The 13,101-nt window shown below is 42.9% G+C and overlaps 1 protein-coding gene across 1 annotated transcript in view; it reads left to right on the forward strand.

Moving 5' to 3' along the window:
- Cpxm2 (carboxypeptidase X, M14 family member 2) overlaps positions 1-13,101 on the forward strand; it is a 116,471-nt gene that overhangs the window by 76,677 nt on the left and 26,693 nt on the right. The window contains exon 7 of the mRNA XM_021166950.2: positions 12,230-12,318. Coding sequence (XP_021022609.1) covers positions 12,230-12,318 — 89 coding nt within the window. The remainder of the gene's footprint in view (positions 1-12,229; positions 12,319-13,101) is intronic.

A 13,101-nucleotide genomic window follows, 5' to 3' on the forward strand; every position in this document is an offset into this window, starting at 1 on the left:
ACATAGCAGGGTTCTGGTTTCTACCTGACAAATACATAGGCTCATTTTTAAAAGGCAAATTTATCTTTAAAAAGTTTTTAAATATAAATCTATACACAGGCATTGATAGATAGATAGATAGATAGATAGATAGATAGATAGATAGATAGATAGAAAGAAAATAGATATGTATGAAAAGGAGGGTTGTACATACCCCAGTAGGCACAGTCTTCTGCATTTTAATGTCTTAACAATAGCTATCTATGTAATTTTGGTGGCTTCTGGTATTACACTGGTCCCAAGATTTGAGCCATTAAAAAGAATATTTTAGTATATTAAATTTTTTTGATTTTTTTAAAAATTTTTAATATTTTTATTACATATTTTCCTCAATTACATTTCCAATGCTATCCCAAAAGTCCCCCATAGCGCCCCCCACTTCCCTACCCACCCATTCCCATTCTTTTGGCCCTGGCATTCCCCTATATTGGGGCATATAAAGTTTGCAAGTCCAATGGGCCTCTCTTTCCATTGATGGCCGACTAGGCCATCTTTCGATACATATGCAGCTAGAGACAAGAGCTCCGGGGTTCTGGTTAGTACATCATGTTGTTCCAACAATAGGGTTGCAGATCCCTTTAGCTCCTTGGGTACTTTCTCTAGCTTCTCCATTGGGAGCCCTGTGATACATCCAATAGCTGACTGTGAACATCCACTCCTGTGTTTGCTAGGCCCCGGCATCGTCTCACAAGAGACAGCTATATTTGGGTCCTTTCAGCAAAATCTTGCTAGTGTATGCAATGGTGTCAGCGTTTAGAAGCTGCTTATGGGATGGATCCCTGGATATGGCAGTCTCTAAATGGTCCATCCTTTCATCACAGCTACGAACTTTGTCTCTGTAACTTCTTCCCTGGGTGTTTTGTTCCCAATTCTAAGAAGGGGCACAGTGTCCACACTTTGGTCTTCATTCTTCTTGAGTTTCATGCGTTTAGCAAATTGTATCTTATATCTTGGGTATCCTAAGTTTTGGGCTAATATCCACTTATCAGTGAATACATATTGTGTGAGTTCTTTTGTGATTGTGTTACTTCACTCAAGATGATGACCTCCAGGTCCATCCATTTGGCTAGGAATTTCATAAATTCATTCTTTTTAATAGCTGAGTAGTACTCCATTGTGTAAATGTACCATAATTTCTGTATCCATTCCTCTGTTGAGGGACATCTGGGTTCTTTCCAGCTTCTGGCTATTATAAATAAGGCTGCTATGAACATAGTGGAGCATGTGTCCTTTTTACCGGTTGGGACATCTTCTGGATATATGCCCAGGAGAGGTATTGCTGGATCCTCCGGTAGTACTATGTCCAATTTTCTGAGGAACCGCCAGACTGATTTCCAGAGTGGTTGTACAAGCTTGCAATCCCACCAACAATGGAGGAGTGTTCCTCTTTCTCCACATCCTCGCCAGCATCTGCTGTCACCTGAATTTTTGATCTTAGCCATTCTGACTGGTGTGAGGTGGAATCTCAGGGTTGTTTTGATTTGCATTTCCCTGATGATTAAGGATGTTGAACATTTTTTCAGGTGCTTCTCTGCCATTCGGTATTCCTCAGGTGAGAATTCTTTGTTCAGTTCTGAGCCCCATTTTTTAATGGGGTTATTTGACTTTCTGGAGTCCACCTTCTTGAGTTCTTTATATATATTGGATATTAGTCCCTTATCTGATTTAGGGTAGGTGAAGATCCTTTCCCAATCTGTTGGTGGTTTTTTTGTCTTATTGATGGTGTCTTTTGCCTTGCAGAAGCTTTGCAGTTTCATGAGGTCCCACTTGTCAATTCTCGATCTTACAGCACAAGCCATTACTGTTCTATTCAGGAATTTTTCCCCTGTGTCCATATCTTCAAGGCTTTTCCCCACTTTCTCCTCTATAAGTTTCAGTGTCTCTGGTTTTATGTGTAGTTCCTTGATCCACTTAGACTTGACCTTAGTACAAGGAGATAGGAATGGATCGATTCGCATTCTTCTACATGTTAACAACCAGTTGTGCCAGCACCATTTGTTGAAAATGCTGTCTTTCTTCCACTGGATGTTTTTAGCTCCCTTGTCGAACGAAGATCAAGTGACCGTAGGTGTGTGGGTTCATTTCTGGGTCTTCAATTCTATTCCATTGGTCTATTTGTCTGTCACTACACCAGTACCATGCAGTTTTTATCACAATTGCTCTGTAGTAAAGCTTTAGGTCCGGCATGGTGATTACACCAGAGGTTCTTTTATCCTTGAGAAGAGTTTTTGCTATCCTAGGTTTTTTGTTATTCCAGATGAATTTGCAGATTGCACGTTCTCATTCGTTGAAGAATTGAGTTGGAATTTTGATGGGGATTGCATTGAATCTGTAGATTGCTTTTGGCAAGATAGCCATTTTTACAATGTTGATCCTGCCAATCCATGAGCATGGGAGATCTTTCCATCTTCTGAGATCTTCTATAATTTCTTTCTTCAGAGACTTGAAGTTTTTATTATACAGATCTTTCACTTCCTTAGTTAGAGTCACGCCAAGATATTTTATATTATTTGTGACTATTGAGAAGGGTGTTGTTTCCCTAATTTCTTTCTCAGCCTGTTTATTCTTTGTGTAGAGAAAGGCCATTGATTTGTTTGAGTTAATTTTATATCCAGCTACTTCACCGAAGCTGTTTATCAGGCTTAGGAGTTCTCTGGTGGAATTTTTAGGGTCACTTATATATACTATCATATCATCTGCAAAGAGTGATATTTTGACTTCATCTTTTCCAATTTGTATCCCTTTGATCTCCTTTTGTTGTCGAATTGCTCTGGCTAGGACTTCAAGTACAATGTTGAATAGGTATGGAGAAAGTGGACAGCCTTGTCTAGTCCCTGATTTTAGAGGGATTGCTTCAAGCTTCTGACCATTTACTTTGATGTTGGCTACTGGTTTGCTGTAGATTGCTTTTATCATGTTTAGGTATGGGCCTTGAATTCCTGATCTTTCCAAGACTTTTATCATGAATGGGTGTTGGATCTTGTCAAATGCTTTTTCCGCATCTAACGAGATGACCATGTGGTTTTTGTCTTTGAGTTTGTTTATATACTGGATTACGTTGATGGATTTCCGTTTATTGAACCATTCCTGCATCCCTGGGATGAAACCTACTTGGTCAGGATGAATGATTGTTTTGATGTGTTCTTGGATTCGGTTAGCAAGAACTTTATTGAGGATTTTTGCATCAATATTCATAAGGGATATTGGTCTGAAGTTTTCTATCTTTGTTGGGTCTTTTTGTGGTTTAGGTATCAAAGTAATTGTGGCTTCATAGAATGAGTTGGGTAGAGTACCTTCTGTTTCTATTTTGTGGACTAGTTTGTGAAGAACTGGGATTAGATCTTCTTTGAAGGTCTGATAGAACTCTGCACTAAACCCATCTGGTCCTGGGCTTTTTTTAGTTGGGAGACTATTAATGACTGCTTCTATTCCTTTGGGGGATATAGGGCTGTTTAGATCATTAACCTGATCTTGATTCAACTTTGGTACCTGGTATCTGTCTAGGAACTTCTCCATTTCATCCAGGTTCTCCAGTTTTGTTGAGTATAGCCTTTGGTAGAAGGATCTGATGGTGTTTTGGATGTCTTCAGGATCTGTTGTTATGTCTCCTTTTTCATTTCTGATTTTGTTAATTAGGATGCTTTCCCTGTGCCCTCTAGTGAGTCTGGCTAAGGGTTTCTCTATCTTGTTGATTTTCTCAAAGAACCAGCTCCTTGATTGGTTGATTCTTTGAATAGTTCTTCTTGTTTCCACTTGGTTGATTTCGCCCCTGAGTTTGATTATTTCCTGCCGTCTACTCCTCTTGGGTGAATTTGCTTCCTTTTGTTCTAGTGCTTTTAGGTATGTTGTCAAGCTGCTAATGTGTGCTCTCTCTAGTTTCCTTTTGGAGGCACTCAGAGCTATGAGTTTTCCTCTTAGAAATGCTTTCATTGCGTCCCATAAGTTTGGGTATGTTGTGGCTTCATTTTCATTGAACTCTAAAAAGTCTTTAATTTCTTTCTTTATTCCTTCCTTGACCAAGGTATCATTGAGAAGAGTGTTGTTCAGTTTCCACGTGAAGGTTGGCTTTCTATTATTTATTTTGTTATTGAAGATCAGCCTTAGTCCATGGTGATCTGATAGGATGCATGGGACAATTTCAATATTTTTGTATCTGTTGAGGCCTGTTTTGTGACCAATTATGTGGTCAATTTTGGAGAAGGTACCTTGAGGTGCTGAAAAGAAGGTATATCCTTTTGTTTTAGGATAGAATGTTCTGTAGATATCTGCCAGATCCATTTGATTCATAACTTCTGTTAGTTTCACTGTGTCCCTGTTTAGTTTCTGTTTCCACGATCTGTCCATTGGTGAAAGTGGTATGTTGAAGTCTCCCACTATTATTGTATGAGGTGCAATGTGTGCTTTGAGATTTACTAAAGTTTCTTTAATGAATGTGGCTGCCTTTGTATTTGGAGCATAGATATTCAGGATTGATAGTTCCTCTTGGAGGATTTTACCTTCGATGAGTATGAAGTGTCCCTCCCTGTGTTTTTTAATGACTTTGGGTTGGAAGTCAATCTTATCAGATATTAGAATGGCTACTCCAGCTTGTTTTTTCATACCATTTGCTTGGAAAATTGTTTTCCAGCCTTTCATTCTGAGGTAGTGTCTATCTTTTTCTCTGAGATGAGTTTCCTCTAAGCAGCAAAATGTTGGGTCTTGTTTGTGTAGCCAGTTTGTTAGTCTATGTCTTTTTATCGGGGAGTTGAGTCCATTGATATTAAGAGATATTAAGGAAAAGTAATTGTTGTTTCCTGTTATTTTTGTTGTTAAAGTTGGCATTCTGTTCTTGTGGCTGTCTTCTTTTAGGTTTGTTGAGGGATTACCTTTTTGTTGTTTCTAGGGCGTGGTTCCTGTCCTTGTATTGGTTTTTTTCTGTTATTATCCTTTGAAGGGCTGGATTCGTGGAGAGATAATGTGTGAATTTGGTTTTGTCGTGGAATACTTTGGTTTCTCCATCTATGTTAATTGAGAGTTTGGCTGGGTATAGTAGCCTGGGCTGGAATTTGTGTTCTTTTAGTGTCTGTATAACATCCGTCCAGGATCTTCTGGCTTTCATAGTCTCTGGTGAAAAATCTGGTGCAATTCTGATAGGCTTGCCTTTATATGTTACTTGGCCTTTTTCTCCTACTGCTTTTAGTATTCTGTCTTTATTTAGAGCATTTGTTGTTCTGATTATTATGTGTCGGGAGGTATTTCTTTTCTGGTCCAGTCTATTTGGAGTTCTGTAGGCTTCTTGTATGTTCATGGGCATCTCTTTCTTTAGATTTGGGAAGTTTTCTTCTATAATTTTGTTGAAGATGTTTGCTGGTCCTTTGAGTTGAAAATCTTCATTCTCATCCACTCCTATTATCCGTAGGTTTGGTCTTCTCATTGTGTCCTGTATTTCTTGGATGTTTTGAGTTAGGATCTTTTTGCATTTTACATTTTCCTTGATTGTTGTGCTGATGTTCTCTATGGAATCTTCTGCACCTGAGATTCTCTCTTCCATCTCTTGTATTCTGTTGCTGATGCTCGTATCTATGGTTCCAGATTTCTTTCCTAGGGTTTCTATCTCCAGTGTTGCCTCATTTTGGGTTTTCTTTATTGTGTCTACTTCCCTTTTTAGGTCTAGTATGGTTTTGTTCATTTCCATCATCTGTTTGGATGTGTTTTCCTGTTTTTCATTAAGGACTTCTACCTGTTTGATTATGTTATCCTGTTTTTCTTTAAGGATTTGTAACTCTTTAGCAGTGTTCTCCTGCAATTCTTTAAGGGATTCTTGTGCTTCCTCTTTAATGTCTTCCATCTGTTTAGCAGTGTTCTCCTGTATTTCTTTAAGTGTGTTATTAAAGTCCTTCTTGAAGTCCTCTACCATCATCAGGAGATATGCTTTTAGATCCGTGTCTAGCTTTTCCGGTGTGTTGGGGTGCCCTGGACTGGGCGAAGTGGGAGTGCTGGGTTCTGATGATGGTGAGTGGTCTTGGTTTCTGTTAGTAAGATTATTACGTTTACCTTTCGCCATCTGGTAATCTCTGGGGTTAGTTGTTGTCGTTGTCACTGTTTAAAGATTGGAGCAGAAGCTGTATTCCACTCACCAGCAGTCTCAAAATCCTGTGGCAGGGGTCGTGGGTAGCTGGCGGGTGTCAGCCGACCCTGCGCTTTAGCTACTCCGGTGCTGGTCCGGCCGGATGAGGCCTGTGGCCCTACTCAGGCCGGTTTCTGCTTCCCTAACTAATGCAGTCTCAGGTCCCGCGCGCAATTGGATTGGAGCAGAAGCTGTGTTCCACTCACCAGAAGTCTTAAGATCCTGTGGCGGGTGTTGTGGGTAGCTGGCGAGTGTCAGCCGACCCTGCGCCCTAGCTACCCCGGTGCTTTTCTGACCGGAAGAGGCTTGTGGCCCTATGTAGGCCGGATTTCTGCCTCCCCAACCCTGATTTTGTTGAGGAAGATATTTATCATTTATGTCATAGGAAAGGAGATCTGCTTCCTGCACTTGATTCATTAAATCATGTGACCAACTATCTTGATCTGCTTGAAACCAGACAGAACAGTTCTAGGAAAACCAGCACTGGCTCTCCACTTGCTGTATAGCATGTGACTGGTGGCACAGAGTCTTTTTTGCAGGTGGTTGTTTTTTTTCATTGATATCAAAAAAATTCAGAAGCTGGATATGGTAGCGCCTGCCCAGGATCCCAGTGCTCCAGAGACTGAGGTGGGCCTGGCCTGTGTGGTAAATTCTAGGGCAGCCTAAGTTAGAGAGAGACTTTGTTTTAAATTGACAAAACAAAGTAAAACAAAAAGAGTTTAAGAATGGACACAGAAGTGCCCTTGGGGACAATTTGTTAGCTCTAGAAAGAAGAACACCTTGACATCATACTCAAGGTGTTGGGGAAGGAGGGGAATAGGAAGTCACTCTTAATAGAACACAGGTGAACGCTACACCTTGGAGAGGTAAGATAGCACTCTAGGAAGGGGGGGGGGGAAGCTATGCACGTAGGACCTTTGTTCTTTGTAGCTTTTACTGAAGGTAGTGTAAAATGGTTCTTGTCTCAGGATCTGTAAGCCTTGGGTGTGACAGCAATGCTCCACCCTTTGAAGCCTATCAAGGTGGATGTGTGTGTATGTGTTCGACTTCAGAGTCCTCCAGAGGAGAATGCTGTGTGTGCTCATCTAGTTCTGGTCCTGGAGTGAGGTTGGTAGCAGGCAAGCCTCAGTGACCCTAAGGAGAGGAAATATTCAACTTTCATATTATTTGGCTTCATCATGTCTGCCCATCAACTAAGACTTGTTCTGTATCTTAGAATTCTGGAAGGAATGATAACTAACTACTGTCACCCACAGCAAGTGCAAGCTACTTCCTGTTGCTAGCTTACATGTTAGCTTTGTTTAAAGCCCCTGTGGTTGGTTGCCTTTAACTTTAGGAGTAGTTATAGGTAGCCTGTTCCTCTTTCTTACTCCCTAGGGCTAGTGCTGGCTCATTTAAATCAAATTATGGAAGACTAGTTCATGAACAGGAATAGCAAGCTACTTAGAGATCTTTATTACAGCATTTTAAATCTGGGCATTGGGGTCTGCATCTCATTAAGGGGGAGATGACTCTTCTCACTTTTTATCTCATCCCCTGGAGAGTCCTTTTTTTTTTCCCCCATTTTGGCTTCAATTTGTCTCTTTCTTAGGACATAAAACAAAATGTTCTCTTTAGAGAAGGAAGGGTCTTGTCTCAATGGAATCCACCATGAGAGGTACCTGGTAACCACTTGTATAAAAGGGTCAATGACCTCTGACCATGCCATGAGTAAAGGGCATTGTGTACCAAGGAGTAAATGACCACTGATAACTGGAGAGATGCTCAGCTGTTGAGAGTACGGACTGCTCTTCCAGAGGTCGTGAGTCAATTCCCTGCAACCACATGGTGACTCACAACCATCTGTAATGGAATCCAATGACCTCTTCTGGTGTGTGTGAAGACAGCCATGTGTACTCATATGCATTAAATAAATAAATAAATAAATAATTAATTAAATCTTTTAAAAAATGACTACAGATAATACGCATTGCCCCAGAGGTATGTGAATACTGACCTTCACATATCCCCAGCAGTGCCAGGGTATCAGATGTCTACAGAGTCCTCCCCTTCTCTTCCTTCTTGCCTAGTATCCCTGTGAGACCACACAACAGACACGGTGACTCAGGCAGCAGAATTAGTAGGCTGGTATGTCGAGAACAGAAGGTTGGACTAAGTTAATGAAGTGAGTAGGCTGGATGAAGGATTTTAGGTGCCGTGCCTGGAGTTTTCTCTCCCTGTAGGTAAGGAGTCCCCCCAGGAATCACTGGGTTTTAGTACAAAGGATCTTGAAAATTAACCACGTGGAACGAGGCAGGAAGCTGGCTTGCCAGAACTGCATCTGTGGCAATAAAGGCACAGAGATGGAATCAGCCAGTCAGGACTTCTGCTTCAAATGCCGGAAGTCCTACTCACTTAAGTCCTACTTCACTTAAGAAGAAAAACTTGGCTGACAAATGAAAATTGCAGGGGTGGGTGTGATGGGCTTTAGGCAGGGGTGCAGCTAATATCTCGGGGACTTCTTGCTGTGGTCAGGAAAGTCTTGGAGCCTCTTGCAGACTAACAGGTTGTCACTGGCACTCCAGTTCTTGCCATCTATGTGACCCCAGAAGAAAGAGACATTCCTACAAGCTCTGATGTCATTAGAGTAATTAGGGCCAGAACCTGGGCCCTGATAGCCCTTATGAGCTAGACTTAGAAACCCATGCTCATTGCTCCTGTTAAAGAGACAAGGCACAGTACAATGCAGAGAGAGGAGATCTAGTGTGGTCTCCTGGGAAAAAAAAACAGTGAGGTGCAGTGAATCCCCAAGCCCATTTTATGGGTCCTGACTTGAGGTTAAGGTTTAAATAGAGGGCAGGACTTATACATAACTTTGAACATTTATGGTCATGGTGCATCATTGTCTAAAATCCAGTCTCTGGTGCGAGGTGCTCTGAACTGGGTGTTCCTCTTGGGAGGAGAGTGTCTCCTCTGGCCATCACAGGGCTTCCAACTTGTCCCTTTCCTAGCTTGAGATTCTTGGAGAGAATTCAGTTCCTTGAGGACCATTGTTGCAATGTTCTGACAGCCAAAGGGAGGGGCACTCCTTTCGAAGATCTTGGTCCCAGTGGGGATGGCTGCACTGAGAGTGTGACTTTTGTCCCAAGGTCATCTCTAAGCTAGTGACTAGCTGAGCTTGCTAATGGGTTCACAGCCTGGGCCTGGGTCACAGGCTTGCACGGGAGCACATGAGGCAAGACACCTCTGAACCACATGAAATAGGTGCCAGTGGGAGAAAGGGACTCTTGGAACATAAGGAAGCCAGGGAGAGCAGCAGATGGCTGATAGCCAATCTGAGCTCAATTCTTAATTTTAAAACTGAGAGATGAACTCTTTAGAAGTTCTCAATAAAACTTTGTTAAGTAAAAAAAAAGAAAACAAAAAAAAAAACAGAGAGAGAGAGGAGAGAGCGAGAGAGAGTGAGAGAGAGAGAGAGAAAGAAGTATTTATTTAATATGGAAGAGTCAGCATCGTGAAAGATATTAGTATATTGATACAGTTCTACATCTTGTCCTGGATCTTTCAATATATTGTCTAGTTTCCAGGGAGGGAGGGAGGGAGGGAGGGAGGGAGGGAGGGAGGGAGGGAGGGAGGGAGGAAGGAAGGAAGGAAGGAAGGAAGGAAGGAAGGAAGGAAGGAAGGAAGGAAAGGAAATTTCCTAAACAAGAAATTTTTTGTACGTAGAGCTCTGAACTTTTTCTTTAACTCCTTTTCACAGTCTTGAAGGCATAGCTGATGTTTGAGAAAAAGGGGGCTTTCAAATCCTCTGGAAAGACACCCCTGAGGCAGAGGGTGAGTGTTGAATAGCTCTTAGAAAACAGCATGTTGAACTCAGTGTCACTAAAGGGCAAACCCAAAAACAATTGTTTCCTCTCACCTTGGCTTTGGAACCCATGGACCTGGAAACCTCTTTTCAAAGGCATGGGCAGCCCATGAGAAATAAATGGGGCCTTGGCAGAGCCCAGATGGCCTTGGCTTTCTTGCCTGGAAGAAATGTCTATCTTCCTTCTGCAAGCTACTGCCTTCCATGACAGTTACTTGTTTCTGACAGTATTGCTAGCTCTCTCATGAAGATGTAATGCTATCTGATTCTCATGTGACTCCTAATTTGTCATACATGGCTTCAGTTTCCAAGGCTAAAGCCTTTTATTAGGGGCACCAAAGGACTAGCTGCTGTGGGTGTGTGAAGCAGGTGCTGATCCCTCCTTCCTGCCTCTGTGATGTAGTCATGACATGGTGCTTCTCATGCAGAGAGTCATCTGGGATTGGTTATGGTGTGGAATCTGATTTGGCAGGGCTGAGGTCTATTAGGTGGCCAGTGCTCCTAGTCTGGGGACATTGCTCTCTGCTGATCCTAACATCACAGGGGTCCTTTGGCTATTTCTGCCATTGCCCCTACTTTTGGAATGGGCCTTTGAGCCACTTGTGTGGAGACCAAGCTGTTGTAGCCTTCTGAAGCTCTGGGTGTTCTTTGTGTGGGGTCAGGGCAGTGACTCTGTTCTGACTGAGACTTGGTGACTGAATCCTCTAGTGGGAAATGTCAGCATAATGACCAAGGGCTGTGGACCTCTGCCATCCTCCCTCAGATGAGGACATGGACATCAGGGCAGACTCAGAGTCCCTTCTTGTCAGTCTTGTTCATATCCTTCCTCCTCCTTGCCCTCTTTCCTCTGTATGGTCTTTCTTTTGGAATAATATACGCAACAAATAGGAATTAAAAAGAAAAGTCAGGTTAAATGAAAAGGGGCCAGGGAGAGCAATCTGTGCTCCCTGAGCCAGAGGCCCTGTCCTCAGGATTACCTCTGTTATTACACTCTGTCATAGCTCTGAGGCTGCTGTGTCAGTAAGACTTTCATCTCTATGACAAAATACTTGTCATAAACAACTTATGAGGAGGGAAGATCAATTTTGGATCAAGCACCAGAGGTTTCTGGAACACTGTTCTTGGCTCCATTGACTGGGCCTATGGTGAGATGGAACACCACCGCTGTGGAAACACGTGGTTGAGAATGCCCTTCACCATACAGTAGGCAGGAAGGAGAGAGAGAGAGAGAGAGAGAGAGAGAGAGAGAGAGAGAGAGAGAGAGAGAGAGAGAGAGAGAGAGAGAGAGGGAGAGAGAGAGAAGGGGGCTCTGGACCACATGTAACCTTCAAAGGCACCCCCTAGTTTCTATATCTATGCCATCCCTACTAAATATTCTACTACATCTTAAAATATGCCACTAGCTAGGGATGTGAGGCTATAAGGACATTTCATATGGAAACTACAGCTGGTGCTTCTGGTTCTAAGTGTCATAGAAGGATTGGCTTCAAGGTTGGCTGACCAGGAGCTTCTGTTGCCATTGTGCCTCTGTGTCCTGCTGGTCACCAAGGTTGTACTGGGACCAGTTCTTTCATGGTCAGGTGGCCACCACAGCAAGAGGGCAGTTTATCAGCATCGTTTATCACTGTCTATTCCTCTGTGCCAAAGAGCTTTGCCTCTGCTGGCACAGTCAGGGCAACTGGGTGCTGTGATAGGTTTGGCCTGCTCCTGTGACTAGGTGGTGGTGGGGGCACGAGAATTCTGAGAGGCAGAAAGAGGGGATCCTCACATGTTGAGCTTCTATTAGGAAGAATGACAAGAACTGCATCCCAGCTAAGAGATTAAGAAGGAGCCTGTGCTTCCTAATGTCTCCTAGTATAGCAGTGTGGTTTTGAACTTCCTATTTATTTAGTACTGACAGTGGACTAGGCACACAGGCTATCTCTTCTACATATCTCTCTTCTACTGCTCACTGTAAGCCAACAAATAGGTGAAAAAAGTAAGGCACACACTGTTCAAGTGGCTCGTCCAGGGTCACGCAGCACTAAATAGAGATTTAGGCGCGGGCCTTGTGACTGTACACTCTTAATCACCACACAGCTCCAACTCCCACATGCTTCCTGGTGACTTGGCTCCCTTGCCTCGGAGCCAAATGTTAGGAGTTCAGCTCTCTGTCTCTACTGTCACCACACACACAAGGCTCTGGGCAGGGATGTCATGACTGACTGTGAGTGAATTCCCAACCATCTTTCTCTCCCTAGATCCTAATAACTATTATCACCGACGTAATGAGATGACCACCACTGATGACCTGGATTTTAAGCACCACAACTATAAGGAAATGCGCCAGGTAAGACCAGAGTGTGGGGATTCGATATGACTTTTAAAGAGACCATCAGGGCATGAACTGATAAGCACTATGTATGATCCCTCTGGGCAGCCAAACGGGGCCTCCTCTGCTAGGAAATGGCTGAAATGGGGCTTAAAACTAGATGTTTGTCACTGAAGTCTTTAGTCCCTAAAGCTTCTGTGTGTTTGAGCTGGGTCACTGGCTGAAGGAAGTTAATGACTGTGGACTTGAGGGTGAGAGGGTGCTCATGGTAAAACAGGAGGCCTTCTCATGGGTCTGAGTGCTTCCACAATTGACCTCCATTAATGTCTTCAGTGCTTTTAAAAGCCCAGGACAGTAGGGACTGTAATCACCTTCTCTTATCAATGGAGAAACTGAGTCACGGTGGTACTATATAGCACTCTTACCTCTTACCACAATATTCAGATTTTTAGCTTAATCTTGGTTGTCCACTAGAGTGACCTAGAAATTTTTTATTGGTTATTTTATTTATACTTCAAATGTTGTCCCCCTTCCCAGTTTCCCCTTCAAAAGTTCTTCCTCCCATCTCCCCCTTGCTTTGCCTCTATGAGAGTGCTTCCCCACCCATCCACCCATTCCCTTCTCACCTCTCTAGCATCCTCTTAAACTGAGGTATATAGCCTCCACAGGACCAAGGTCCTCCCCTCCCATTGATGCCAGATATGGCAGTCCTCTGCTATATATGTAGCTGGAGCCATGTATACTCTTTGGTTAGTGGTTTAGACCTTGGGAGCTTTGCTGTGTGTGTGTGTGTTGGGGGAA

This window comes from Mus caroli, unplaced genomic scaffold (assembly GCF_978045245.1).
Source record: "Mus caroli unplaced genomic scaffold, Mus_caroli_1 scaffold_8, whole genome shotgun sequence".
In the NCBI taxonomy this organism is placed as follows: Eukaryota; Metazoa; Chordata; class Mammalia; order Rodentia; family Muridae; genus Mus; species Mus caroli.